Below are 26,954 nucleotides of genomic sequence, written 5' to 3' on the forward strand. Positions count from 1 at the left end.
TGCAAGCGGCAGTGTTCCAATGTCTTCTAGAGACTCCTGAAAAGCGGATTACTGATCTGAAAGAAGCAGCGTGCAGGAGTTGGGCCTGGTCTCTGTTCGCCCACACGTATTGCCCTAGAATGTCTTCGATACATGGGTGCGCTCCGTGATGAGCTACTACTGTACGTACTAGCAGTAGTAGGCTGACAACGGTTTGGGTAAGGGGCTACAAGTGCCACCCGTTAAGGAGCACATGCCTCGGCGGTCACGCAGATCGACCTCATTGCTCCTGGTACATACAGTTGGCCTGCCTTTGTTTTGTTGACGAAAGTACGGCATTATCTCTGCTATTTTAAAAGAAATGAACCAGTAGAGTAAACTATCTCTACATGGAGATGGAAGAAATGGTGGCAAGTCGGAAGCAATTTAGGTATTGCTAAGACTAGAGCATAGCGGCGGCTAGATTGCGACGGCGGCGGCGTCTTAACTTCGTAGTGCGAGCTACATGCCGTAGCCTTATTTTACGTACCGACGGAAAGCTGCCGTAAAAGCATTCGTTCTTGGCTGCTCGAATTGCGGAAGATTTTTGGGTCAATCATGAAGCGGTGTATACCGCTCGTCCGATAATGGCGCCTCATCAAATGTTGTGTGTAACTTTTGATGCCGCAATGTCTCAGATGGATGTCAACAAGCTGCAAAGTCAACGAGATCTCTGCCCCAATTGTGATGATCCGATAAAGTAGCACAATATATCTACCGGAGAGCTTGGAGCAGATTCATTAAGGTTTAATACGTTGTCGTTCGGTATTCCAGTATCTTGAGTATAATTCTTTGCCGTCGTATTAACCAAAGATAATATCCATTGCGTTTTAATCTATAGTGGTGTAAAAAGAAGTCAAAATTACCGCCCGTGTAGCTCCGCGTCCAGGCTTTGCAGCTGGTTGGTACATAAAATCGCAAACATCCATCCAACAATGCCGAAAAAGGCCAGATATATCCCCTCGTATTTACATATCCTTTTACTTGTGTTATAAAATGCGCATCAACATGGGTAGAGGTGCCAAATTTGAGACGCTGGTTTAATCGAACTGGCGCCAGGCCTGCTGGTTGCCTCGGGAATCTGCTTCACGGGCTTCGGTAGTCACCGTAAAGACCTCGGTTTTCACGATCCGTGCTTCCTCGCTATCCCGTGAAGAATCATCTCGGTCTATAACGGTTTGGTCCAGCACACTGTCTCCTTGGTATCTGTTTTTGCTTCCTTGGGTTCGTCTTCCAGTTCCCCATTGCTTGCTATTCTGATCTTCGAGTTGGTACGACGGTGTGAACTGGTTCTGGTTGTTGGAAGAAGGATCATTGCTGCTACCGAACATGCCCATACGTTGGAAGAGCGGACGAAGTGCTGGAAGGGATCCGGCAACTAAACCCATGTTATACTCAATGGCCATCCAGTACAAAGAAGATGCACCCTCAACTGTGATGGAATCTGATTAGCTGGATCTCTATGCCTTTGGGGGAAATAAGGGACAAACATACAAGTGGTATCAGTACTTCCTGTTTTGTAAAAGTTCAAGCTCTTGAATCTGATTGCTGGGGCGATACAGGCGACAACGCCGCTTCCAAAGACCGCCAACAGCGCAAGACTCTTCCTGCTGTTCAGTTGCACGCTCATCAAAGCAGGGAATGGCAATAAGAACATGATGATATCGCAGCAGAAGATGAGAACCGCCTGATACATAAAAATGGCATAAGACGTCATGGCTGGGAAGCAGAAATTGGCGCGATCGGGAGCCATGAGAAAGACGATGTCATATGTGTACTTGGGCGGATTGCATTGGAACGCAGCGAGGAAAGTTCCGGAAATAGTAAACAGCGTAAAGAAGATCAGGAGTCCCATAGTGGTGTATTGAACGTATGCTGTGAGAAAGGCTCAACGTTAATACGCCAAATCTAGAAGATCTATGGATTGAAGATAAAACTTACGGACGGGGAAGACTCGTCGAAGAAAGAGAAGAATACTCGATTTGACGGCAAAGGAAATCGATAAGTAAAGACAAATGCAAACGTAGTATAGCTGGTTGATCAGACAGCGGTTAGTTACCTCTTGCCTGTGGCGAGATGGAAAAGGATACCGGACGACATACCATGAACCAGTGTTTAAGTTCGTCCGGCGTAACATGTTGAATATGTTTTCCGGCGCCATAGTATACCACTGCCAATCCAATCCCGTTGAATGTCGTAACGAATATCTGGCCGCAAAAGCTTCGTTAGGATGAGGAACACGTATGCGACAGTTGAGATCACTGGCTGTGGACACTTACCAAACCAACCAAGCATGCCCAGTCATCAATGCCAAAAGAGTTCAACATAAACTTGCGAATGTAGAGTTTCGTACTGCAAACAACAATTGCAAAGGCACCCGTGCCGATGATGGTACCATACGAGACAGCAATCTCGTACTTCTCATCCGGCAACAGTGTCATGTCTACAGGTCCGGTCGCCATTTCGGAGTCTTGATGGAGCCCGAAGCACACTTTGAGAATCGCCCACAACAACGCATGATTCCGGTATCTTGGGACGGCACTGTTAGTCTATATATGATGGTCATAGCAACGGCGAAGCCGCACCCGACAAAGTGCCTGTGCCGAAACAGGAATGCTCATACAACAACGACAAGGTACCCCGTAGCAGTACGGAGAAGAGAAGGGAAAATCTTTCTGTTCCTTGCATGGATTCAATCCTTGAAGGCCTGCCGTTTTGCTACAAGAGGCGAACTTGCGTCTTCACAACGGTTAGTGTGGCCCAACAGCTGGACTTGCCACGAACTGCAGATATCGGAGACAAGCTAAATTTGGTCCCCGGCGAATTGACAACTGTCTACATCTTGCTCTCCTTGTTCGTACCTGGCATTCCCCCCATAGCCATGTATCGCACGTGTATCTGGAAGACCCGTTTCCTCCATGCGCTTAATTTTCCATTGGGTCTAGGGACCCTTGCAGGCGTAGTTCTGACAATCATTCCCCAAGTAAGAACGTAGGCACAGGCAATTGAACATCCGTCTTTCCGCATGATATGACCTGTAAGAATTCGATTGCCAATGCCTGCAGACTTCTCTTCTAGCTGGAGATGATTCAATTTTATGGGGGGATCCATCATCTCGGGCAGCGTAGACAGGACAGAGCAGACATGCTAAAATGTCCATGGTAGGGGTATGAGACGACCAAGCGACGGGGAAGACGGCACTACCCTAGTTGCCAAAGAAATACGGACGCGCATCAAATCATCCAATGCTATCTAACTAGTGGTATTAATACTCACGGCATGTGCTTCGTAGTCGGGGGCTTATTAAAGACACACGTTGCTGTTACGAGACTTAAATCTCGCAGTCGTTTTCACGCTTGTTTTTTTTTACGCCCGCTGAACCCCATACAGGCCAACTTGAACATTTACGGCATTGGAAGACACTAAAACTCACCCGGCTTGTTTTCTGATACAACATACCATGGCAGACTCCAATTCGTCGCGGTTCACGGTAATCATTGCCGGCGGCAGTCTGGTCGGTTTGACGACGGCGGTGACGCTGGAAAAGGCTGGGATCGACTATGTCCTGCTGGAGAAGCGAGAGATCGCTCCTCATCTGGGCGCCTCTGTCTCCATTCATCCGCATACCCAGCGGGTTATGGAACAGCTTGGAATTTGGCCCGAGATCCAGGCTGGCGTTGTGCCGTTAGAAACTCGACAACACTATGATGAGAATGGTAACATGTTTGAAGACTCCGCCATCCTACAAGAGATTTCCAAGATGTAAGTGTGTGAAATGAAATTGCAAATCCTACGACATGGTAGTATTTTCGTTTTCATTTTCCTGTCTTTTTTCCTTTCCCCCTGAAAATGTTACGCTATGCCTGCAAGGAATAAGCGAAGGTGACAACCCGACTGATTACCATGCCGTTCCTGACAGGACCCTCCATCGATGGACTACTTTCATGGAGCGAAGGTTTATGCTTAGCTGCATCTATAACCAGATTGCAGACAAGTCTCGAGTTCGAGCTCACACTGGTGTGGCTTCCTTCACTGAGACAGAAGATGGCGTTGAGGTAGTTACGGATAAAGGTGAAACCATCAAGGGAGACATCCTCCTCGGTGCCGATGGCATCCACAGCACAATTCGAAACTTGATGGCTGATAAGATTGCTTCTACTGATCCCGTTGCATCAAAAGAAATGCAGAGTGGCTTCATAAGCAACTACCATTGCATCTTTGCAACCTCCAAGAACTCCAAGGAGTCAGCTGGCGGCAAGCCATTCTTGCCGGAGGGAGCCGTCCACAATGTTTACTATCCGGGCTTCTCCGGCGTCATTGCTGCCGGTGTCCCAGGCCTTGCCTTTTGGTTTCTTTTTGTGAAGAGTGACCGTACAACACAGACTCCCAATACACCGCGCTTCACAGAAGAAGAGACCGAGGCCACGATCGCCAAATACGGAGACTATGCCGTGGGCCCTGGCTACACATTCAAAGACCTGTGGGAAAACAGAGTCAGAGCGAACATGCTGCCCCTTGAAGAGGGAGTTTTGAAGCCGAAGTGGAATTCCGGTGGTAGAGTTGCGTTGATGGGCGACGCGGTTCACAAAGCGACCATCAATCCTGGACTGGGAGGCAACTTGGCCATCGAGGGTGTTGTCCATCTAATGAACGAATTGGTACCCTTGGCGCGCCGATGCGAGGCAGATGGTGGGAGAAAGCCAACAAAGGGCGAGATCACTGCTGTTTTGGATGCTTATGAGGCGAAGCAACGACCCCATGCCAACACCATTGTCACCATGTCTGGGTACGTCACACGGTATGAAGCAATGGAGACATGGTGGTTGAGGTTCTTGCGCCGTGTGTCTCCCTGGGTTAGCGATAAGACCAAGGCTGGTGGATTTGTTGGATATATAAATGAAGGGCCATGGCTGAACTTTTTGCCCAACCCGGATGAGGAGAAGAAGTTGGATGAGAAGCCGTAGCGCGGAGTTCAACGGTCTTTAGGTGTTTCTTGCATCTTGTTGAGGGGACATTGGTTACTGTATATCACAACTGCCGGACAGGGCTTTTTTAAACTTGTCATTCTTATTAATATACTTACGTACTTGCTATGAAGCTCTTCATGAAGTCCAACAGATGCACTGTATTATTCCCCACACCCGCTTGCAAAGAGCTATCCCACTTGCTCACGTCAAGAGCTGTCTTTTACCCCTGCATCAACATGGTACTGAAACATACTTACCACATCAAGTAGAGTGGCGCTGCGAATCCGCGGACTCGGAACCGTCTTCCAAACCGCCGATCGCGAAGCGGCCGAAACCAGCTCAGGAATAGTGACAGACAGAGAGCGTAGCATTTGCTAACATAGGAAGCATAGGGGCCTACCCCGGGCACCGCGCATTGATCCCTGGGAACTGGGCAGAGGATTGGGAAGTGATCTGCAGGAGCTGTGTGAAATGACAGTTTCTGGACTATGAAGTAGACTACGGAATACGGAGTGCAGGTGGTTAATTGCACATGTCAGAAATGATAGCGAAAGAGGATAGATGCAGCTTGTTCCACCAGTTCAACGTCGCTTTCCGATAGGGCGCAACGGATATTGTATCCGGTCACCAAAAGGTTCCGGGATAGTACTATCGCGAAACTCCGGCATTCATGTTCCGTAATTGTGCGATAGTGGGATGATGCCCTTCATAGGATAGCCATACGGAATACACTGCGGCGTACTAGACTAAACCACAAGCCGACGGCCTAAAAGTAACAATTCAGAACAGCTATTCCTACCATAGCTTAGGTATCCAGCTCTCTTACTCCGTGTTCCCCTAGATAATATCATCACCTCCCTGATATGTACTGGTTGGTAACTTGTTCTCACTTTATGGGCCGAGTCTTATTATCACTTCGCACCGGTAGCCATACGGGCGTTTCCTGCATCTTGCCCAGCGTTCGGCTCTGAGTCATGTGCCCTGCAAGTTAAATCGCATCGGGACGGAGTAGAATTCGCGAAATATGACCCCTACCGCCGTTTACTGTATTTGTCCGCGAAATGCCGTGAAATAGCGGCCCGACGACCGGGTTGCCCCCCAAACCTGCCAACAGCCATCCATGAAGTACGAGTATCGTGTATTGCTATCAACAACAAGAGGGCCATTATGTCAAACCCCGCATATGCTTTCATCAACAGGCAACTTATCCACGAGATTGGGTAAGGATCCTCGATGAGTCCAGCCAAGGACCAAAGGCGACCAAAGCGCACAACAAGAACTCCCCTATTCCGGCAGATATGCTCCGCGTGGAAGTTCGGGGCCCTTACTAGCGCTATATCCGGTACGGAGTACGAGTACAGCGAGAGCCTAGAATTTCAAGGTGAGAGTTCACATTACAGGGGTCCCTTGTTAGCTACAGTACAGGGGATGACTGCCATCTTCCATTCTTTGAGCAGATATTCTAGTGATAGTGTTTGCGGTTCACTACAGGGTGCTATTGCCTCTCTAGGCACGGTGCCATGATGGTAAATGCAGCGCAGAAAACGTATACGAGTATGCCGAGTTGAAGGTCTCATCAACTTCCAGGTAATTGAACTTTTCTTCTTCTTTGCCATTTTGACTCTCGCCTATCGTGGGTATATACTTCCAAGAGGAACCCAAAGACACGAATTCAATATGATATACCGTGGATCATATATCGTATATAACGGACATATGATATTCTCCTTAGGAGACAAAGCAGTATCTTGGGTTGAAGGATTGCCTGAGGCGGCAAACCGTTTTCATTCAGCATCAATTTCGTCTCTCCATCTCGTTCGGTCTTCACATAAGCCCCTTTTGGCAACATTTCTCGCTTGAAGATTGAATGCGGCCTACCGAGAGCTAAACGAACGGCAAGCCCTGTTGACAGCCATGGATAAATTTGGCGAAGACGCCCGGTTCAAGCGAGTAGCCGATCTTACGGGGTATCCGGCTATTCTCACCGCTATACTCGTACTCCGTATTCCTATAATTTCTGGAAGGGGGAAACACGAAGGCTGGATCTAGTTGCTCTTACACTATGCCGTAACGGCGTTAACACGTTAGGATTGATTGGTTATCCCCCTTTCCTATATCATATATCCACTCTGTAACCTCAAACTCCAAGAACGTCTGTGGAATATCCCTGCAGGCTCTTGAATGAGGGCTGTGCAGCCTGGTGAACCTTCCCTCCAAGTCATTTGTAGTATCACGCCCAACACCAAAACATTGACTAGTTTGTGCTACAGTTTCCCGACTGCAGCAAATTCTGGCTACCATGGAATAACGTTAGTGGCATAGACGATGTGTCGATATGTCAACGCAAAAAGTGTTAAAAATGTATCTCGTTTGTCTAATACGTATGTTAACAGATTGCAATAGAAAGACTCTCGCCCCTCCAGGGGAACGTTTCATGAGGAGAGCTGTTCAAAATATCACTGAGCGTTATGCACTCACCGTCATCACCACAATTTATAAACATTGCGTACTATCACCGAGAATTCGATAACTGATTCTTAATATCAAGCACAACGCCTGAATGGCAACTATACAGTCTATGGAGAAGACGGAGAAAAGGACACAGATCAACCTCAATTGCATTAAACACTAAGCATAAACATCAAAACTACAAAATAAGTAAATGAGTGAAGGGTAATTAAACAAACATATTCCATGCCTCCTTTTCACAAATTGTTGTACCCAGCTGCAAGCTCAAACAATCTCTTAAACTGACCTCACAACGCTTCCATCTGTTTCTTTTTCAACTCAAAAGTCTTCAAAGACCATTGAAAATGCCTACCCAACCTCCATCCCATAGATCGTGCAACATAAAAAGGCACCTTTTTGTGCGGGTGAGGTTCGTGGAACAAAATCGTCTGTTGCCCGTCATCATTCACCCTGTGAAACTGCCAAATTGACCCTTGCAACTTCTGCGCAGAAAACCCCGTACAGGTCATGGCGTGGATGAAATCGTTCCAGGGGATCTCACCCGGTGAAGAGGTTACATCTGGATTGTAGAAGAGAACACGGAAGACTTTCAAGGCTCGCGTGTCCACAGGAATTATGGGAATTATTTCAGGTGTGACTTCCTCAAAGAGTTTCATATCACTCTGGGTAACAGCTTTTTGAGCTTGTCCTTTCGTCTTGACCTTGACCTGAACGCCTTGACGACCATCTTGCTTCAACTTTCGAGGACTGTCGCTCTGGTCATCGCAGGGCGCAAAGGGAAGTTTGTAGACCTCCGTCTCCCCCCGACCTGCATTTCTTTGCCTGACAGCTCTCGGTATTATAGATTGTTCTTCCCCAATCCAATCTGGCGTCCGTCGAAGCTTCTTCTGCACGCTTATTATATACTGTCCGAGCATTGATTCACGAAAGTTTTCAACTTCGGCAAACATGGCTAAATCGGCTGCGGCCCAGAATTTATCCAAGTCCCGTTCAGCTTTCTGCATCGCCTGCACGTTGTCTTTGGTCCGGCGCTTGTCCCAAGGATACACCAGTTTCTTGGTGGCAGTATCTGCCAATCCGACAACGTCATCATAGATATGATCACCTAACTGGATGAGAGAATAAATATGATCCATATCTTTGGTAAGTTGATGGATACATTTGTTCTCCTTTTCTTCGTCGCAGCGTTTGTAGCTTCTTGTCCGTCGAAGATACATATCGACTTGCTCCATACACTGCGCAAGGATCGCTAGCTCGTCTATGATTTCTCCTGTAAGAGAAGACGTGAGCTCCCATGCCTCTGATTCAGTATTTCGAAGAGTCTCTATCTCATCCATGATTGAAGGTAAGATCAAATGAACAGCATTGGCAAGGCTGGGTAACTTTGGATCAAATTCAGTTACACACTGAAGCAGCCATATCAAGTGGCGGCGAACTGAACTCGATTTATAATTGACTAGGTCGGATCGGAAAGAAGAAAGGCTTGCACGGCCATCAGTAAAATGACGGAACCATGCGTGAGAGTTCCGGACGACTGCTCTGAGAGCCCCTCGCCTAATATTCACCGTCTCCCAAAGGCGCATCTGATACTTGTATAGTGCCGACAAAATTTCATCAGGCACATCCTTGAACGGCAGGACGTCTGCTTCATATTTGGCATGCAACCTTTCCAGTTGTTGAACTTGTTCGTATAAGTCTGCAAAGAACTCCAAGTCGGCATATAGCTTGCAAATGAGAAACTGTAGACCGTTTGTCAAGTCATGTTCTGCACACGGCCGAGAGTAGGAACCTTTATTCCCTTCCGAGTCCTTTGGTGAGTGGTCTATCATCATCTGCAAGGCAACAGCAAAGCAAACCGGATCTTCACGCAAGTTCAAGAGACGATCCTTTAACTCTGCAACTTTAGCACCAAGCAGTAATCCGATTTGTTTGAAGTTGGGTTTTGCCGGTACTCGGTAAGGGGCCTCTGCTGCCATTATAGCAGGATCATACATGTCACTGTTGCTCGACAGCTTTGGTGTGCTGGCTATAATTGGGAACTCATCTGAGATTAGAGTGCCTTCTGGGATGTCGTGTAATATTTTCTTGCAGCAGTTTACAAGAAACTCCATGAGCCTGTCTTGAGCCTCTAGGATGAGAATGCCGTAATACGGGCTGATCCGCTTCTCGTCAAGGCATATAATCTCTGATTCTGAATATGTCGATATATCGACAAGCTTTCCATAGTCTTCAATGTTCTCAGAATCCAAGAGGGTGATGGAATATCCTGGCAGGGGAACTGATTTCAGGATTCCCATCTCCAAGCCGAATTTCATCGCAGCCAAATCGCCATCCACAAAATTGGATGGAGTGTAAAATGCGCGGGAATTGATCAACAGGAGCAAAGAATCCCGCGCAGTTAGGTCCTGCTCGTTGATGTAGGGCCACATGTACCAGTCTCTATATTTTTTATTCCGCTTCTGAGCTCCTGCACAGCGAAAGGCATAGAACTCTGGGCGATGCTTTTCTGGCATATGAGCCCATAGCTCACGCAAAACCTTTTGTTTTTGGCTTGGGCGTTTCTTGGTCCAACGAGCTTGTATAGTAGGCTGATGACGGAGCAATATTTCGTGCAGAACTTTATAGTTGTTGGTGATGCGATGTGCTCGTTCCTCTATTTCACGCCGGATCTCAGAGGAGTCGATAGACTGATCGGTTGAATGCCGACGTTCCGGGCTTACCAAGGTACCGTGGATATATCGTTGGACGTAGTCCTTGGATTTCTGGCATTTTGTCTTCCACTCAGCCTCTCGAGCCTCCTTAGAAGCCTGATCCATCTTGGTGATATCATATGCTGGTGCATTTTGAGAAAACTCTTCGTCGCTAGAGTCTTTAGTCTCAATTCCAAGAACTTCATTGTCATATCTCTTGGCAAGATCTTCGGTTTCCGATTCATATCCAGCAGTCTTCTCTATAGCAGTGCGTTTCTTTTGACGGCGGTCTGATTTACAGCAGTCATCCTGGCACCTATGACTGTGACCTTGCTTGCGGTGGCGAAGACCTTTGCGCTGACGGATACGCAATGCTTCAGACTTGGCTCGCTGCATCTTGATTTATGCTAAGAGTGACACGAGGGAATTTGGGAAAAGAAATTAGGATAAATGACAAAATACGAGATGCTAGTGAATGAGGAAGACACAAGAAGATGCAAAAACACACTATAGCCGGGGGATCGTCAAGTCTATATAAACATGAAGAGAGTGCCTAGGTCGAGGAGGATATGAAAAGTACGTGGCGGGAAGTAGGCAAATTGCTTTCCAATAATTATTGACCTCCTGAGCTGCGGCTGAACTGGAACATCGAAGCGAGACCATAGAAATATTGGATACTAGCAAACCGGTGAAGCCATGGCTTCGCATAATAGTATGCTGGCGCCTCTCTGACCGTATGCAATGAGGTAAAGGGAACAAGATCCTATTGGACGCCTTATTTCTTTGCTTTTTCCGGCTCGCATTAGTTGCAATAACAACGCCAAATCAGGGACCCCGATCAACTGGGTACCTCTTCCCAGTGCATACACGTGCTACACTATTGCATCGTATGTAGTTGGTTCTTGTGAAGAGTATCTCGAGGTATTTCTGCCGTTGTTTCTTTTCTTGGTCATGTTGTCAATAGTATATAATAGCAATGGTATAGCATAGTATGGACAACTCCATAGGAACAATAGGCTCTTCATCTTGCCTACGCGTATCCATGCTGTCAATCGCCGAATTGATCGCCCAGTCCAACTCCTTCAATCTATTACTGCAAGCCACAAATTAATCACACCGCATTTATGACGCTCACCGCGTAGAGAATAGGCATCAGCTTTGCGTACGTGTTCTCGTCAATGGCAAACGGCTGCGCAGGGTATTCAGTTGATCCTCTGTTTTTGGAATGGTGAAACTCGCGTACATTGCAGCAAACCATCTCTGATCACCGCTTCCAGCACACATGTTCAGCCCAGCCGATCTATCGTTGCATTGGCAGCCTACATGGGCTTGGCAACTTATACAAAGAGGGGTTATAACCAATCATCAAGAGGTTGAAAAGTGTGGTTACACCAATATCCAGATTCTCTGACCGGGATTTGTGTCTGGAACTCTCTGTGCATGGCCCTATGAGTAAAATCCTGGCTTGGACGATTGTTGTTTATAAGTCTTCCGTGCGTAAAGCATGGATATGGAAAAGAATTCCACTTTTCGGGTCATTTGGCTTTCCGGACCAAGATTTATCATTTTCTGAAGCCTTGTTTATCATTTCCTATCCCTTCTGAAGTGTTTCAGCCACCTTCAGCCGCACACACAAATCCATGTAGCTTGCATGTACATAGCGAAATAAAGTGAACAAAAGTAATGCTGTAAATTATACTAAATTTACAGGGGACCCTTTATCTACTGACTGAATAAAAAAAAATGCCACGAACATTGTGATCTACTTAGGCGATGATGCTGCCCCGCAAAGATTGCTCCTATGTTTACAGAGCCTTGCGGCCAGCTTTACCTGCACGTACTATCATGCGGCAACCATAATTCCTCCAATGACGGCGTACGTATAATAATCAATAGAAATAAGGTCCAATTGGTCAACCAAAGGGCCCAATCGCATTCTCTTTTGTTTTGCTGGCTGCAGAACTGATTTACAACCTTTGTTTTAGCAATACGGAGATATGAGAGAAGCTTCTCGATCTCGAAAGCTTTCTCGTTTTAAGAACTTACAAAACCATCAGATGACAGTTGAAGATCCAGTAGAGTGGTGTTTAGAATTGGATTAGCACGGGTCATGTATATGCAGGTCGTAAGAACCGAGAGAATCGCATGAGAACCAATAATGTACTGGCAACGAGGTGGCGAGGAGGTAAAATTAAACTTGACAGGTCCCCACGACCATTTTCCACATCAGATTAGCGCAGATGTTGAGGGGAAGAGGACAATGGTGTAGCAGTGATAACTCCGCCGAGGACCGGGGTGCCGCTGCCTCGATCCGATGCTTTTGGTTTCCACCACTTCACGTCATGCTATGAAATACCGTGCTGATCAAGCAAGTAACTGATATATACTGTCCTAAAGACCGAAGAAGCGTGCCATTGACTTAAGCTCGATATCTCCCGATCAGTAATCCAAATCTTCACGTTGATTCCGGTCTCATTGTGAGGTTGTGGGTCCCATCACCACTATCAAGAGGAAGTGATGTTCTGTTCAGTATCAAAAATCGGCGTTGAGATGCTGATAAATCCAGATTGAAAATTATATATATAAAAAATCAAGGGATGATCTCGAAAGTATTTCTTTATCTTCCAACCTTCCGACATAGACTTTTCCTTCTCCCACCAACTAGAACTAAACGTCTCGAATCTTAGAACATACCGCTTATATCATCAAGCAACATATCAAAATGTCAACTTATGCAACTGCAGAAGATGAATTTGTAAAAATTGATGGCACAAAGTTTGCTTACAGACGACTGGGCTTGGTAGAAGGTGTCCCTCTCGTTTTGATCATGCACTATAGGTGACTCTATTCGCAGGAAAGACATGGAAGTCTCAATTACTAATGTACTAAAGAGGCACCATGGATCATTGGGATCCAGCTCTCATTGATCCATTGGCAGCAAAGCGGCCAGTGATTCTTATCGATCCCCCGAACTCTGGAAGATCTGGAGGACATTTCCCGTCAACTATGGCTCAGCTTGCACAGTACTTTATTAACGTCATAAACACATTGGGCCTGAAGCAAGTGGATGTTATGGGATTCTCGGGAGGCGGATTTAATGCCCAGATGATTGCTCTTAATGCGCCCAAGCTTGTTCGCCATCTTATTCTTTCGGCTACAACACCAAGCATTGGCGAAGGCGTTCAACTTGGCCCACCTGCAGTACTGCAAAAGCTCCAAACAGCCGTTACTGCTGATGAGCATAAAGACGCATTTATCTCAACCTTTATCACCAGTTCCGCTCAAGGCCAAGCCGCTGGCCACGCAGCATGGGGAAGAATCACTACCGGGCGCCAAAATCGCAGGGACTGGGCAAGCCTTGAGTCTGCTGAAGAGCAAAATGCCGCCTACTTTAATTTTATCGACCCCAACAATGCAAAGGACGGATCGTATGATCGGCTCCATGAGCTCCAGATGCCGGTTCTCATCGCCACTGGTAAGTAAATAATCGATGAGTAACTCCATAAGCGCTAATTAATGGAAAAGGCTCTGGCGATGCTATAATACCGACTAAAAACAGCATCCTGTTGTGGGAGAAAATGAGCCATCCTGATGCTGCGCTGCATATATTCCCAGACGCAGGACATGGATTCCTCTATCAGTATGCTGATGCATATGCAGCATTGATCAACGATTTCCTTGATCGCCAGTAGTATTTAGGATACGAATATCTTCCTCTTATTAACAAGCTCATCATCACTCCGCATCACAGTTCAGTACTGAGGCATCAGGTGTACTTTCAACAGAGGCCCATAGTTGACATGACAATCTATACAACCCAATTACCATTGTACTGGTGACCCAACTATTTTTATGAGTGAAGTTGCGCTATACTGTTAAAACTATACGTGAATTAAATATATTAAGTTCTTGAGTTTTCTGTCGTCAGGGTCAGAAGTCCAAAGGCTTGAGAGATAGTGAACAGGGTTCTCTCCATTTTACACTCAACACTGATTACAATCACCTAGCTAAATCTTCCATGTCCCTTTCTTTTTGCTCATGGGAATCCACGACAAGCACATAAAAGCCGCTCCAAAGATCAAACCTCCAGCGGAATATCCAATACCACCCAGCCAACGCGTGCGTGTAAAATCTCCAAATATGGCGCCTGCTATAGGCGTGCCGACAAGAATTGCTATTCCGAAGAAAATAAATGACATACCTAAACGGGTTCCCATTCGTGACATGTCGGGAGATCCGACCATGACGACGATTGGTGTTCCCACAACAGTGGCACCTGAAGTAATTCCATACAGAAGCGTAAATACGACGATACCGCCCAAATTTTTGATCCCCATCCAACCAAATGCCAAAATTGCAGAGGCAAAGGTGGAAAAGATTGTAACGTTCAGCACCCCATACTTGTCGCTGAGGTACATGGGTAACAAACGGCCAATCACGCTTCCAACGTTCAGCAATCTAACTGTATACGGTGCAAACTCAATGGTCGACAAATGGTTGAGCTCATGGAACACTTGGATGTAGAAAAACGCAGTGTAGAGGACCAGGAAGGTCAGCAGACTACCGATGATGAAATTCACAAAGGCCATATCTCTAAAAGCTGAGGCATCGACAAGAGAGCGAATTTTTCCTGATGCTGGCAACCGAGGCCGCATAAAGATGGCGGGTATAACAGAGAGCCCTAGGATGATAAACGCAATGACTCGAGTAGTCCACCCGAAGCCGATTTTCGGAAGTAAATGGCTGAAAATAATAGGAAAGATGATTCCCCCAACAGGGGACCCAGTCCCAGCAACGCCCATGGCAAAAGCCCGTCGCTTCGCAAAGTATTGCGCCTGAATGGCCGTAGCGGGCAAAAATGTCAGGCCCATTCCAATGCCAACGCAGACTCCCTGCGCAAGCAACACTTGCCAGTAAGCCGAGCAGATGGATGTCATAAACATTCCAAAGCAAATGAGCAGCAGCCCTCCAATCATAGTCGGCGTGAAATAACCAGCGTCAAAGAGAGGTCCTGAAATGAGGCCTCCAAGGAATAGAAGGCATGCTTGTAGAGAGCCAATCCAAGAGATCGTAGACGCTGACTCGGATGTGAGCATCACTGTCTGATAATATGTTTGGTATGCTCCAAAGGTATTTACAAGGCCCCAAGAAGCTGCCAAAACCACCCATCCTCCCAAAACTTGAAGCCATGCGTTGAGTCCGCCATCTGGGGGAGGACTGCTTGCAGAAGCGGCAGCGGGTGGCGTGGGGGGTGATTCATCGGGAGAAGACGTATCCGACTGCGAGCCCTGCTTCAGTTCCATTTCGGCATTGTAGTCCAGCATGTGTTTGGAGGCCACCTCGCTATCTTTGTCCATGTTGTCAAAATGCTGACGACAAATAACGTAGGGGATGAACCGCTAACGCTCAGCAATGCACGACGTTTCTGATAGATGCGTTCTTGATGGACAAATACTCGAAGTTCGGGATTGCTAATATGAGATGGCTTCAGCAACATATTGAATATTGATCGATATCGTGTCACAGTTCATATCGTTACTGCTAATCAGGCTCATAAAGCAGTATCAAGGCATGATCTTGGTATATCGGACAGGAGAGAATAGAAGCTCCGTCGCCGTTGATATCACTAGATTTGTAAGCCAGATACAACTACATACCTCGTACACGTGTTAAATATAATGCAAAGAGATACAAGAGTGGAAACGGCTTTAACTTCAACCTTATTTGCTGTTGGTGGGGGACTGACCGGCCTCTGACAAGATGATCAAATCCACCAATGTCCATTTCTGGAAATCCATTATGACAAAGATTAGTGAACGGATCCATCCTCTCCTGTAAGCTTCTGTGCCAAAGACTTTAGCCTTCACGCCGATACACGTATCTAACCTATCCAGTAGATATTACAAATCATATAGATGCCAAATGCGTACAATGATAAAAGTTCGAGCAACGCTCTCAAGGAGTTTTATCACCGCCCTTGTTTGTGTTTCATCTGGACTTGGGTATTGATCATCTGCGGAGGCTCAGGCTGTTGAATCCCCGGTTGCTTACCGGCGAATGACGAGGCGTTGACTACAAATTAAGTATGTATGTCTTTGCATTTGTTACCAGGGTGCCTAATTCTGAACATGGCTAGGGTCGAAACTTAAGGTTACCCGGATGGGAAAATGCAGCCTACTGAAAGGAGATGTCCACACTATCTGCACATCGTCGAGCGACGCCGTAACGAGGGAGGCTTGATGATAAATCATCGTCCGCCAGAGAGATGTTTTATAGTTAGAGGCCTATGCGCAGCCGTACGCAGATAATAGCTAATCAATGTTGCTTGGAAATCCAACATGGGGTTTCCTACGGATCTTAGCCAGTGAGACTATTTTTGTTACAAACGGCAACATGTTTCATTTTCCCAATCATAGGCTGCCTGAGGTGTTTGATGGAGCAATTGCCGGATTCGTCTTGTTGACTGAGCTATTCTCAAGTGTTTAGTATATGTTTTGATGAAAATCGAACTTGAGAAATAGACAATTGACTATACATTACTACCCGTCCTACTTTCGAATGTCATACAAGATGCTTCTTTCACATTGGATAAATAATCAGCATTAATAAAGTAGTTGTTGGCATAGAAGTTGGAAACATATTGAAATGGGGAAAACTATTCAGGATTATCGAACTGGTAGAGGACATAAAAAGATATGGAAACCCCCAATAACCTAGATTTATCTACATCGATAGCATCAACGTTTGCATATATGATCATCTATTGTTTTAATTCACCAAATAGCACCAATAATGAGCTCCTTCAGGAATATTGCAATTGCTGGTGCAACTGGCTATCTCGGGCCAGCGGTCGTCAAAGCCGTTAAAGAAGCTGGGTTCAACGTCACGGTTCTCTTACGGGAATCTAATTCATCCAAAATTGCGTTTGACGGCGTCAAAATTGCGAGAATCGATTACAAATCAACTGACTCCCTGTTGGATGCTCTCAAAGGACAGGACGCTGTTGTATCGGCCATGAACCACTTGTACTATGATGAACAAAAGGCGCTTGTTGGAGCCGCAACCATAGCTGGTGTCAAGAGATTTCTTCCTTCTGATTACGGCCTTGACGTGAGCATCCCGTCAGTTCGAGCCGTTCCTTACCTGCGTGAGAAAGGTCTTATCCAGGACCTGCTGAAAGAATCGCGCATGACGTATAGAGTCTTATATACTGGACCGTTCCTCGAATGGGGCCTTGATTACTTCTTTGTGGAGTGGAAAACCGCCACAGCTAATGTATGGAACGGGGGCGATATTTCTGTCGGCATCACCACTCTGGCAGACACTGGTCGGGCTGTCTCCAACGTCCTGCTAAATCCCAAAGAGACGAAAGCAAAGACCTTTACGCAACCACCGGCATGGCAACCCAGAATGAAATCCTATCCGCTGTACAGGAAAGTCGCCCTGACTTGAAGCTCTCCACAATTCACCAAGACAGCAAGAGCTCCCTTGCTGCTGCATACGAAGCTGTCGAGGCCGTGAGAGGTATGGAGTTTGAGGTTGTACGAGATTCCCTTGGTTCTACTATTTTTGGGCTCGAGGTCGAAGCGGGCGTCCCGTATGGTAGAGACAACGATTTGCTCGGGATCAAGTTGGTGACTCCTGAGGAATTTAGACAACTGGTGGTTAACCACGTTAAGAAATAGGTATGTAAACATGTATATGGCTGCCGGCTATCAAGAAGTGTACGTAGCGTAGATGGTAGAATTAAACAATATTTTGGTGTATATGTTGCTAACCCAGGAGTATTAAGTCTTGCTATAGTCTCCTGGTAATAAGGTCAATGACTGTTCTCTTTGTGCAGAATGGCCTTGCGAATGTGTCTATGAATGGAATGATTCCTAGTATGTTTCATCAGACAGGAATTGGTAGAAAATGTAAATGCCGAATATAATTTGCAGTCTGGAAAGCGTCATTCTCCAATCAACTACCTACACGAATCAACGAACTAAAAGCCATTTCTGGACACTACATACGATGTGGTCAGATAGACTCAGGTCCAGGTCTCATAATCTCACTACCAAGTATAACCAGCCGAAGGGTCTCAGTCCCTTGTGACTGTAGTCCATTTTCAGCCATTCTAACCCTGATTTGAATCAAAATTGCGATGTAAATGAGGCTTTTTATTGGAACCGGTTTCGTTCAACCTGTATGCGTACACCGCATGTTAGTGAATACTTGTAAGCGCTTACAGCGAATTACAGCAAGTTTCTACAAATGTGTAGCAATAGACATTAGATCGCACTTGGCCATGAGACTGCATCTTAGTGAAATGAAATATTAGGGTTAAGAATCTCTAGAGCTGGAAGATTGAAGAAGCAAATAAATACAACCGTCCAGTTATTCGAATTGTCCTGTGAGGCCTTCTTCATACCCCGCATTTGTGTGTGACCCAAAGTACGTGAGGGGGTCGTTAGAATGACGGGGAAATCTTGACGTAGACTTCACTCGCAACAATCACCGAAGCGCTCCGTATAGTGCATTGCTATTGTCGATAGTCTCGCAGAACCAATGGCGGGCGACTTTACTCTCAAGAAGAAATTGTTGAAGCATCTCAGGCGTAGAGAAGGGGATTCAGCGAAACCGAAGACGCAGGATGGCTCACCTACATATGGCCTGGCCTCAGCAAATTCTTCACAAGGTATACGCAGTGTGTCTGACCCTGATTGTTCTCGCTGACAAGCCTCAGCGCACTCATCCAACTCTCATAGCAACGCAGATCCACCGATCACAACCATCTATCCCACACCACTGTCGATCAATCGAGATGATTCCAAGTTTGACAGGGAGACGAATGGGTTTGATCTTAATCCTGCGAACAAGGCTTGTTTACGAGATCTCTGCGTGTCCGATCCTCGCGACGACAAAGCCCGAATTGAGGATATTAAAGGTGGCCTACTCAAAGGGTCATATAGCTGGATCCTCGATCACCCCAATTTCCGGCAATGGCGCGACGAGCAGAACCGGATGCTCTGGATTAAGGGTAGTCCTGGCACGGGCAAGACCATGCTGCTTTGTGGTCTCATCAACGAAATAAAACCATCGACGAGATTGAGCGACCCGAATGCCGACCCACTGCTCTCCTACTTCTTCTGCCAGGCAACCGACGTTCGTTTCAACAACGGTACTGCCATGCTACGCAATCTGATCTACCTACTCATTATCCAACAACCATACCTTATCTGGCGCGTACGTGAGGAGTATGATCCTGTCGGCGGAGCGCTTTTTGAAAGTCCAAATTCCTGGGACCACTTATGCGCCATCTTCATAAAGATTTTACAAGACCTGAGCGGAACGACCGTCTACCTGGTCATCGACGCCCTTGACGAATGCACTGACTTGAAACGTCTCATTGGGTTTATCTTGGGACTTCTGCCTAATTTCTCGCATGCCAAATGGATCGTATCCAGCCGGGAAACCTACATCGTCGACCGATTTCTGAGGTCCAATGACTTTGACTTAGGACTGAGTATTGACTTAAACAATGCTATGTCTGTATCTGACGCTGTTCACACGTATATTGACGAAAGGGTGTCCGAACTCAGGTCCTTACAAGGCGACGATGAGCTCCGACAACTCGTTCGGAATACTCTCCACGAGAAGACCCATGGGAATTTTCTCTGGGTATCCCTAGTCATCCAGCAACTACAAAGACAAAGTATCAGGCGCAAGGATGTTTTAGAAGTAATCAGTGACGTACCAACAGACCTACGGGGGATTTATGCTCAAATGATAGAGCAAATCCACCAGCTATACGAAAGAAAGTATTGTCTGCTCGTGCTTACGGCAGCTACTCTTGCATATCGTCCCCTACATCTGTTGGAGATAGCCATTGTATCCGGACTGCCTCCAATCAATAGGGATAGAATCGAGGAATTTGTCAAGATGTGCGGCTCGTTCCTAATTCTACGAGACGATCATGTCTTCATCATCCACGTAACGGCCAAGGACTATCTATACACAAATTGGAGCTCACTTCAGCTGGCTGGAGTTGCACAAAGACATGCTGACATTAGTAGGCACTCCTTCTCCGCAATAGCAATGCTGAAGAAAAACATCTACAGCATTGACTTCGGCTTCAGAGATACACAACCGCGTCATCCAGATCCGTTAGCTCCAGTCCGATACTCTTGCATATTCTGGGCTGACCATCTCTGTCAACATAGCAAAGATACAGAATGCAAAGAGGCACTGACGGACGACGGGATAGTGCTCCGCTTTCTAAAAACACAGTTCCTTCATTGGCTTGAGTGTCTGTCATTAACGAGGAATTTGCCAGCCGCGATAAAGTCGATAAGAGAGCTGCTGGAGGTAGAATATTATTAACCTCCATTCGTCTTATTTCACGACTAATTGTCTCCAGGTATCTCACCAAATGGATAGTCATGAGCTTACTGCCTTCCTGAGAGATGCTGAGAAATTCGTCCTTAGCTATGGATCAATCATAGAACGCGCTCCTTTACAGGTATACGGTGCTGCACTCGTGTTCTGTCCAAAAACCAGCATTACCCAGAACGAGCAGTGGAGGGAAAGGTTATCATTCATCAAAACAGTTGTAGGCGTCAGAGACCGCTGGGGCACGCTCCGGCAGACGCTCGAGGGGCATAATGGTTATGTTAATGCCGTTGCCGTGTCTCCGAGTGGCAATACGATAGCCTCGGCCTCAAATGACTGCACTATACGACTCTGGGATGCAGCTCTCGGCACGTTTAGGCAGATGCTTGAAGGACATAGCGACTGGGTCAGGGCCATTGCCTTCTCGCCAGACGGCAAGATACTAGCCTCGGCTTCAAACGACCGCACGGTACAGCTCTGGCGTGCCCCTACAGGCGCGTTCCTGCACAAGCTTGAAGGCCATAGCGAGTGGGTTAGAGCTGTTGTCTTCTCGCCGGACAGTAACTCAGTAGCTTCAGCCTCGAATGACCGCACAATACGTCTTTGGGATGCAGCTACAGGCTTGTTTCAGCAGAAGCTCGAGGGTCACAGCGGGTGGGTTTATGCAGTTGCTTTCTCGCCAGACGGTATAACGCTGGCCTCGGCCTCGTCTGACCACACAGTCAGGCTCTGGGACACAAGTAGGGGCGCACTTCAACAAACACTCAGGGGACATGGGGGTTCAACTAGGGCAGTTAGTTTTTCGCAAGATGGTAAGACGTTAGCCTCAGCCTCAGATGACCGTACAGTACGGCTCTGGGATGTAACTACGGGTGTGCTCCAGCAAACGTGTGAGGGACATAGCGATTGGGTCAGAGCTGTTACTTTTTCACCAGATGGTCAGACATTGGCCTCGGCCTCGAACGACGGCACGGTACAGCTTTGGAATACCGCCACAGGCATGCCCCGGGAAACACTAGAGGGGCATAGCGATTATGTTAATGCAGTTGCCTTCTCGCCTGATAGTCAGACACTGGTCTCGGCCTCAGACGACTGCACGGTACGGCTCTGGGATGCATCTATAAGCTCACAGCAAACGCCAAAGGGACCTGATGTTAATGTCTATGGTGTTGTCTTCTCGTCAGATGGAAAAACGCTAGCTTCAGTCTCAGATGATTGGATAGTCCAGCTCTGGGATACAGCTACGCATCATCAAACATCTCGAAAACACAGCAGTCGGGTTAGGGCTATTGCTTTCTCACCTAACAGCACAATACTAGCGTTAGCCTCAGATGACTGTATGGTATGGTTTTGGGATATCACGGCGGATACTTTCCAACAGGCACTTGAAGGGCATGACAACTATATCAATGCCATCTCTTTTTCGCCAGACGCTAAAACACTGGCCTCAGCGTCAAACGATTCTACAGTACGGCTCTGGGATACAGCTACGCATGTACTTCAGAAAACACTTACAGGACATACCGAGGCTGTCGGGGCCATTGCTTTCTCACCTAATGGCAAAACGTTGGCCTCGGCCTCAGTTGATTATACGGTGAGGCTCTGGGACATAGTCACAGGCGCGCTCCAGAAGACTCTTCAGGTACAGAGCAGTTCAGCTTGGGTCACGGCCATTACCTTCTCACCCAACGGTAAGATACTAGCCTTAGCATTGGGCAATTATACAGTACGGCTCTTGGATGCTGCTACGGGAGCGCTCCAACAGACGCTCGAGACTGATCAAATTCTCACGGAGCTGGCATTCTCGACTGACGGCCAGTATCTAAAAACGGACTACGGAATGCTTAAATTGGCAGAAAACACCTTTCCCAATGAATCTCTCAACCAGGATATTTGCGATTATGCTTTGTTCGTTGGGAAAGAGTGGGTGACTCTTGGCGGGAGGAATCTTCTTTGGCTCCCTCACGAATACAGGCCTACTTGCGTCGCTGTATATGGCCAAACTGTTGTCATAGGTCGTCGCCCCGGCGGGTTGACATTCTTGCATTTCGATCTTGAGAGTCTGGATTGATGTCTCATTAGTCGAAGAGATAAAGGTTGATTCTTTTTCCTCTTCTGGCAAAGGAGGCCTGGAAGATACACTCGATTCTGATATTACTGAATGTATGCACTTATTCATTTTGCAGTCTCGCTCTTTCTGTTATCCACTTGCCAGTTTAAGAAGCTTGGGAGGCAGTTAATATATTACTGATTGGCTCATTCGACTGTCTCTCTTACATTAAAAGTTGGATTTGCTCCAATTGGGCGTCAGATTAATCTACGGGATATCAAGTTGTTTCCGCTCTTCTAGGTTTTCTCTTGACAGAGTCCCCTCTATGCTTATCCTCAGGTCTTTTCGTTGCTTCAAACTTCTTCAACTGATCACGAACGAGTAGTTCCATCCCTCCGTCGTCGAGATATCCCGGTACCGCGTCGAGTATCTTATTCCCAAACCAAAGAAGACGCTCAAGCCTAGAAAGGTCGTCAAGTGCGAATTTCGTCTCGTAGCGTAGAATCTCAGAGATACAGTACTCTCTCTCTTGGGCATTTCCGGTAATCGTGAACATCGCGTTCACCAAGGCCAATTTTGCCTCGACGTCGCAGCTGTGCGAGTGGCCTTTCTGTTCAGCATCTTGCGCTGTGTTTTCCTTGGCATTGTCTGCAAGCCATTCTTGTATGAACAAAGGGAAGCCGAAAAGGCAGGCGAAAATGATTGGGGAGCACCGGACAGAGAGCAGTGTCGTTGAAGGCCAAGCTTCTAATTTGTCCGAACCTTTGCCAAATTTCGCAACATACTCAGAGCTTACTCCCGTTAGGAGACGTCCATATCGGTATCGCTTCATGAGGCCTTCGATTTCAGCCATCATAGTAGATGACAACAGCCATGCGGAACGTGCAGGATAAGTCATCACTAATCGGTAGGCTTGAAGTAATGCCTGTTTGGCAGTTTGATGCGCATCCCAAATCTCTACACCATCAGTGCATATGTCTGTGAGGTGGAGTTTTGCTGCTCGGAAATGTTTCGGCCAATATTTTGAGCTGTAATGGAAGAATCCGTCGGAAACGCATAATCGGTGTTTGAGCTCCTTTATACCATCGGCATATACTGCTTGATCACGGTCCCATGCATCCTCAATGAGTGCTTCAAGTTGCTTTGTTTCCGGGCGTTTCCTGTATGTGGCTAGGTTGGCTAAGCAGCATTCAGTCATTGCGAGATGAGCCTCTTCCTCGGTGCTCAAGGAACCTCTCCATTGAAAGCCCTTTTTATTCCCAGAGCCCAATTTGTCCATGGAAGTCTGCTCTACTGGCGAAAGAAACTCTTTGGCTGTCTGGTGTATGAAGAACAGTTTGCCATCGTAGTCGGTAATGAAAAATCCGCACGTGTTGATGACCCATTCCTTAAAAGATTCATCATCTGATAAACCAAGGTCATCCAAAGAGTCTAGCGAATATTTACCGCGAAGATTAACAGCTACGTTTGCTGCACTCAGACTCAGCGGTTCCTCAGCGACATAGATGAGACGTAAAAGTGTCTCGACATGCGTACGGTCGATACTTTTGACGTTAGATAACAGCTTTTCATAAGCTCCGGGAACATCTTCTGGGAGCTGATCCAAAAGGCCCCCCCACTGATCAAGATTCAGTGGGTAATTGTCGTCTAGGAATTTGAAGACGAGACGAACCCAAAGATATGTCCGCTGTCCCTTTCCCTTCGTGTGAAGTCGTTCATACAGCAGCTCAGATACCTTTTGGCCGAGCCCCCTGTCCTTAATCAGACTCTCAACACGATGGCGGAAAACAATGTCAATTTCATTCTGCAACTGATCTTTCTCACTCTTTTCTTCCCCTTCTAGGCGAACAAGATTCTCAGCAATAGATCGAAACGGTCCAACAATTGCCGGATAGCCCCGGCTTGTGATTAAGAATCGTATACGCCTCCTGCTGAACTGATGAGAGGCGAGCAGACGCATGAGTCTTTCACGGCCGTCGCTATTGCACTCATCAAACGCGTCGAAAACACAGAATACTGTTTTCTCCGTGAGGTTTTTGCAAGCGTCCTCGATAAGCCCCCATAACTGGCCACAGTCTTTAAGCAGCTCAGGCGACAACTTCTTGATATCTGTTCCTAGAGTATCAAGAACATCCGGGCAGAGATTCAGTAGTTGATGAAGAATGGCGCTCAGTGCGTTTATCAAGTTGTTCTGCACCGGATTATCTTTGAAGAAGAAGTATCCAATAACGGCGTCTTCTCGCTGAGACGGCAACTCTGTTTCGATCAAGAATCGGGCCAGTACCGACTTACCGCAGCCTGGTTCAGCCGTGACGAGAAGCAATTCGTTTTTGGTGGAATTTAACCACGATGTATACTTTGGGTGTCTGCAAAACCACTCACAAGTACCTGGATGCCTTTTAGGGTTGAATTCCATTTGGTCGCGGTACGTGGTGGCTCCGAATCGCGAGATGAGCCCTACCAGATCGTCTCTCCTCTCAGCAGCCCTCGTTGTTTCGACTCTGGTGGCAACCTCGTTAAATTTCTTGACTTCAGTCAAGATATCTTTAGTGTTTGACGCTGTTTGCAAGGAATATTCCGCCAATGTGTTTATTCCATAACTCTGGAGATCCTTTTCAATTGCTTCCCCGTGCTTTTTGATAGCCTCCAGCTTGTCTCCCCAGCCGCTCAAGCTGACAATGTCTCCAAGAACGCGAACGACCGGATGTGTGCTGTAAGCCCGGCAGGCACATTCCATCTCGAATTGTAGGAGAGATTTGAATAGATCGACGACCTCGTCTCTAAGGCTGCTTCGGTGCTGCTGAAGTGCGACATTCTCTGGCCACTCCCGCTGCAAGACCACTTTGGTCAGTGGGACGTACCAGTCCATGCGATTCATTACAAACTCTAGCCCCTCAGTCACTTTTTCTTCTTCTTTGATTGGCTTTACAATGATCTGATTTGATTAGTACGAGGATGCGACTTGCAGACGAGGGCACTTACCGGGAGCAAGAGGCAGATGCCTGACCAGGCCATGGCCGCCGGCGGATGGGCTTGCAGAGTATCTCCAACCCCTTTACCAACAGTTGTGATGAGTGTTTCGGCGTATAGGGCGACATTCTTCCAAGCCTTCTCTTGCTTAGCTCTTTCTAAAACAGGACTTAGAGTAGCCTTCATCATATCGACCCTGCCAGCCTCGGTAAGGCCTTCGAATTGGTTAGGAGCATCGGCCCGGATATCATCCTCTGCATATCGAGTGCCCATATTTTTGACAGTAGCACGATGAGTGAGTATCTTTTCATACGCATTGACGAGTTTCCCTTCTTTCTCGTCGTTTCGCAGTTTTTCGTACGCCTCAATCCAAGGATCAGGGTCCGCATTGGGGAGTTTCCCATTTTTTCCGTCGTGTTCATTCAAAGAGTCAAACTTGACTGTGCCAGATTTGTCCTCTTGAAAAACAAAATCATTTGAATGGTCTCGGCTTTTGTCACTCCCCGCTTTACCTTTTCCCGAGAAGAGTGACGAGAATCGTCTCTTTCCAAACCGGCCTTGCTGCCGACTATCGCTGGCGCTCATTGCTGCCGCTGACGATAATGGAGCTGTAGCCTGAGACCGACTTGATTTGTTGGAGGGCTGAACATGTTTCGCCTTCGAAACACGGCTCCAGAATGACGGCTTGTCCTGTCGTTCCATACAGCCCAATACTTACCTCCAGCCTAACAACAGGTCAGCCTTGTTTGATGCCCAGCTGAATTTTTCGCCTCCCTTTTCCTTTTCTCTCCTCTTCTTCCCTTCTTTCTTCAATTTATTTGTTTGGTTACGTTTCTCGGCTTGAGCCGCCGTCGAGTGACTTGGGGAACGATACGTTGTCAGTAACACAAGGCTCAGTATTACAGCCTACAGGACAAGCGGGGAAGCGGACTTTGCCGCTGCCATGGGTAGGAAAAATATCGGAATAACTCATGAATGTTGCTTGAATTGAGCGAAAGAGGTTTCACAATCCGCGCGAGGTGCAGATGAATTCTTGTTAATGCAATGATTGCCTACTCCATAGTTCAATCTCCAGCTTCGCTCCTTAAGACTCCTGCGCAGAAACAGCATACGATTCGCGCCTCATGGGACTTGTGATTAAGACAATCAGCGTCGTAGCTGTTAAGCAGTCGTCACAGAACTCCCTCGGCATTGTATCTAATTGCGATGCACAACCTTCATAAATCCAACTCTACAGTTGTTTAAGCAACAGGCATCGTTAAAGATACAGTTTCTATAGGCTCTCCATTAGACTCGCTCTCACAGCCTGATAAATTACATGACTATTAGAGTTATTAAAAAGAAACCCCGGGCACTACTTATCTGTATATGTCTAAGAATTCTTTACTTGTCTTCCCAATTGTGGCACCAGGTCAT

The 26,954-nt window shown here is 46.9% G+C and overlaps 9 protein-coding genes across 9 annotated transcripts; 5 read left to right on the forward strand and 4 right to left on the reverse strand.

The window, feature by feature from the left end:
- Positions 1-1,058: 1,058 nt before the first annotated feature.
- Positions 1,059-2,480, reverse strand: Triagg1_3518 (uncharacterized protein; the record flags this gene model as incomplete). Its single annotated transcript, XM_062897819.1, has 5 exons — positions 1,059-1,450; positions 1,513-1,893; positions 1,960-2,050; positions 2,121-2,225; positions 2,298-2,480. 5 exons carry the CDS (start codon positions 2,478-2,480, stop codon positions 1,059-1,061), a joined length of 1,152 nt encoding a protein of 383 aa, XP_062757507.1.
- A 998-nt stretch (positions 2,481-3,478) lies between these two features.
- Triagg1_3519 (uncharacterized protein) lies at positions 3,479-4,982 on the forward strand (the record flags this gene model as incomplete). Its single annotated transcript, XM_062897821.1, has 2 exons — positions 3,479-3,780; positions 3,896-4,982. The coding sequence occupies 2 exons, from the start codon at positions 3,479-3,481 to the stop codon at positions 4,980-4,982; spliced, it is 1,389 nt and encodes a 462-aa protein (XP_062757508.1).
- Positions 4,983-7,741: 2,759 nt separating this feature from the next.
- On the reverse strand, positions 7,742-10,540 carry Triagg1_3520 (uncharacterized protein; the record flags this gene model as incomplete). Its single annotated transcript, XM_062897822.1, has 1 exon — positions 7,742-10,540. The coding sequence occupies one exon, from the start codon at positions 10,538-10,540 to the stop codon at positions 7,742-7,744; it is 2,799 nt and encodes a 932-aa protein (XP_062757509.1).
- A 2,326-nt stretch (positions 10,541-12,866) lies between these two features.
- Positions 12,867-13,836, forward strand: Triagg1_3521 (uncharacterized protein; the record flags this gene model as incomplete). Its single annotated transcript, XM_062897823.1, has 3 exons — positions 12,867-12,982; positions 13,036-13,619; positions 13,670-13,836. The coding sequence occupies 3 exons, from the start codon at positions 12,867-12,869 to the stop codon at positions 13,834-13,836; spliced, it is 867 nt and encodes a 288-aa protein (XP_062757510.1).
- A 315-nt stretch (positions 13,837-14,151) lies between these two features.
- Triagg1_3522 (uncharacterized protein) lies at positions 14,152-15,501 on the reverse strand (the record flags this gene model as incomplete). Its single annotated transcript, XM_062897824.1, has 1 exon — positions 14,152-15,501. The coding sequence occupies one exon, from the start codon at positions 15,499-15,501 to the stop codon at positions 14,152-14,154; it is 1,350 nt and encodes a 449-aa protein (XP_062757511.1).
- Positions 15,502-16,936: 1,435 nt separating this feature from the next.
- Triagg1_3523 (uncharacterized protein) lies at positions 16,937-17,596 on the forward strand (the record flags this gene model as incomplete). The annotated part of the gene is made up of 1 exon (XM_062897825.1): positions 16,937-17,596. One exon carries the CDS (start codon positions 16,937-16,939, stop codon positions 17,594-17,596), a length of 660 nt encoding a protein of 219 aa, XP_062757512.1.
- Positions 17,597-18,694: 1,098 nt separating this feature from the next.
- Triagg1_3524 (uncharacterized protein) lies at positions 18,695-20,297 on the forward strand (the record flags this gene model as incomplete). Its single annotated transcript, XM_062897826.1, has 3 exons — positions 18,695-18,824; positions 18,873-20,198; positions 20,266-20,297. 3 exons carry the CDS (start codon positions 18,695-18,697, stop codon positions 20,295-20,297), a joined length of 1,488 nt encoding a protein of 495 aa, XP_062757513.1.
- Positions 20,298-20,558: 261 nt separating this feature from the next.
- Triagg1_3525 (uncharacterized protein) lies at positions 20,559-22,589 on the forward strand (the record flags this gene model as incomplete). Its single annotated transcript, XM_062897827.1, has 1 exon — positions 20,559-22,589. The coding sequence occupies one exon, from the start codon at positions 20,559-20,561 to the stop codon at positions 22,587-22,589; it is 2,031 nt and encodes a 676-aa protein (XP_062757514.1).
- A 256-nt stretch (positions 22,590-22,845) lies between these two features.
- Triagg1_3526 (uncharacterized protein) lies at positions 22,846-26,123 on the reverse strand (the record flags this gene model as incomplete). The annotated part of the gene is made up of 2 exons (XM_062897828.1): positions 22,846-25,503; positions 25,551-26,123. 2 exons carry the CDS (start codon positions 26,121-26,123, stop codon positions 22,846-22,848), a joined length of 3,231 nt encoding a protein of 1,076 aa, XP_062757515.1.
- Positions 26,124-26,954: the final 831 nt, after the last annotated feature.

This window comes from Trichoderma aggressivum, assembly GCF_033847375.1.
Source record: "Trichoderma aggressivum f. europaeum strain CBS 100526 chromosome Unknown scaffold_010, whole genome shotgun sequence".
Lineage (NCBI taxonomy): Eukaryota > Fungi > Ascomycota > Sordariomycetes > Hypocreales > Hypocreaceae > Trichoderma > Trichoderma aggressivum.